Here is a 2500-nt window from a genome sequence, read left to right as displayed (position 1 = left end):
CCATAAAATGAAATGAGTTTCCCCCCAATGGCTTTGACCAAAAGGAAGTGCATTGCGGCCACTGTTCAGGGTTGTATGGAGACTTAGATAGAGTGGGAGATCGGCTGTGTAGGAGAGCTCTGTATTTACTTACTGTCTGGGTGTGTATATGCTCAGGATTAGAAAGAAGAACTCGGGGGTTCAACACACTCTGCTGTCTGTCAGTCCTTGTTATGCCTATGCATACAGATTTATGCTCGCTTGTTTGGTTTCTTTTGACATCTGAACAAATAGCTGGCTATTTTTTGACTCAGTTGCTTAATATAAAGTACACTTTTCCACATACCTGCGAAACAGGACTGAAACACTGAACATGAAAATGCACCATAGTATTCAATGGCTTTGCTCTTGACCGATAAGAGTGATCGATTTTGTACTGAACATCAATGAAGCTCTATTTTAAAGGAGTCGTTTGATGTGGAAGTTTAAATCTTGTTGCCTAATATTTGACTAGTAATTAGTGGATGGTTTAAAAAACCAGTGAGTAGATAAGTCGGAGTGTACGGAGGCTGTTCCAGCTCCTCGTATGGGGGCTGTTCCAGCTCGCAGTCTCAGGCCCGACCTGTCAAGGCAAATATGTAATTGATAATTAAGGAGGATGTCACACAGGCCCTCAGATATAACTTGCTAGGTCTGACAGGAAGGCCCAGGGGCTTTCCGTATAATTGAAATGTAGGAGTCTTCCTATTATAACGAGAATCTGTTAAAGCAACCCCCCTTAAAAAATGTCGATAATAAAAAAATAATAGATTCCATAGCGTTCTGTAAATTTCATCTGCTTTTGATGATTGTTTTATCTTTTTCTCTTGCTGTGGACTTTCACGTAATTAATTGTCAGATTTTTTTAAAGAAAAAAAATTTGAAGGAGCCTAAACAATGGGTAGCCATGCTAATTCCACTGGGGCTTGTGGTTTATTGAAAGAAAGATGACCCTTGCCAAATCTTTGGGATTTCTGTGAACTGACAGTTTAAACTAGTTTGGCTTTGTATCCAATCAGTTGTGACATGTGGAACAACTCCCGAACATCAATCTTCAGATAATTGAACAAGTCCTAATGTAAGATAATTAAAGATACCAGCAGCTTCTAAGGAGGCATTTAGCAGGCCCTAATATGATTATATCCCGTCTGATACTGTCTCATTGAACTCATGTATGTATTTATTTGTTCTTGTAGGAGTACCATTCCTCAGTGTCGCTGGGAGTGCGCATGGAAGAAATGATCTTCAACCTGGCCGATTCTCACCTGTTTTTCAATGATTTGGAGGTAAAATGCAAATCTCTTCACTCACATAGAAGTTAATTCAGTCATCAAAGACATTTTCATAGTTCGTCTGTGGAAAGGCGCATATACATATACCTAAATATACTGGTAAATATTTACAGCTGTGTGGTATAAATCTAGGTTCCATTAAACATAATGTTTGATATATAATAAGCCTTTGTGAAGTGACTACTTACAATCAGTTGCATTCAGGAAGATAAACACACAGGTGGACGAGCATACACGCATCATCATTTCAGTCTATTTGACATTGTTTCAAAAATTTGTTCTGAAGTTCGAAACTCAAGACATGATTTAAGACTCAACAATTTCTTTTAGTATTGTAAGGTCAATTAGATTTGGTGTGAAGAAAGAAAAAAGATCAAAAATGTCTGGTATTTGGTTTTTTCAAAGAATTCGTAGAAAACTTGTTGAACTTGAGTACGATAATGTTCTAATTGATAACAGTAGCGAGTTTATGAATGTAATAATATGCTTGAAACAAAATGAAAAAGAGCCTAAAAGAAAATGACAGAATAAGATGGGTTCCTTGTGTCATGATGACATGGATGCCTGGGGTGTCCCTCTAGTCCCTGACCATCCAAACTGTAGTGATCCAGTCAGATCTAATATAGAGTTGACACTAACCAATCTACAACTGAAATCTGTCACAGGCCTGCTCCCATTGGATACAATTAATAGTCGGGGACTCGGGGGACACCATGGCATTTTATGCAGTGGTGACCTATGTTTGAGTTGATAGAATCTGATTCCTATTTAGAGAGAGCGTCAATCTACTGGGGGTTGTAATATTGACTTAGAATGTAGATTGTCAGTGAATGGGAAGAGCTCCTGGTCCGGGGAGACCAGATTCCATTAGTCAAAACTTGTTACGTCAAAGACAAAAGCCACTACTAGCAGGTCCAAAAACCAAATTTATTGGTCTTGTTAAAAGACATGGAAGAACCGATGGTCAATAAGCAAAGTAATTGAAAGGACACAGATGTGTTCTAGTGGCTTTCTTGAAAATTCAGCTACAGATGGTTCTTTTTTCCTCAAAAATTGACATGTCGGTTTTGCCTACAGCAAAACTAGGGACCTGGTAGAAGTTGTGTTGACATAGCTACCAAATCCAAACATGTTCATTGACAGCATGGCCCTACTTCATTTGCCTCTTCCACTTCAGCAAGTTTGTTTTA

The 2500-nt window shown here is 38.6% G+C and overlaps 1 protein-coding gene across 10 annotated transcripts in view; it reads left to right on the top strand.

The window, feature by feature from the left end:
- The window catches only part of LOC105318383 (eyes absent homolog 1), a 50313-nt gene that overhangs the window by 42447 nt on the left and 5366 nt on the right, over window positions 1-2500 (top strand). For all 10 annotated transcript variants that reach the window (XM_011415454.3, XM_034456821.2, XM_011415456.4 and 7 more), the window contains one exon: window positions 1215-1304. In XM_011415454.3, coding sequence (XP_011413756.3) covers window positions 1215-1304 — 90 coding nt within the window. The remainder of the gene's footprint in view (window positions 1-1214; window positions 1305-2500) is intronic.

This window comes from Magallana gigas, chromosome 7 (assembly GCF_963853765.1).
Source record: "Magallana gigas chromosome 7, xbMagGiga1.1, whole genome shotgun sequence".
Classification (NCBI taxonomy): Eukaryota; Metazoa; Mollusca; class Bivalvia; order Ostreida; family Ostreidae; genus Magallana; species Magallana gigas.
This window is presented reverse-complemented; position numbering and strand designations above follow the sequence as displayed.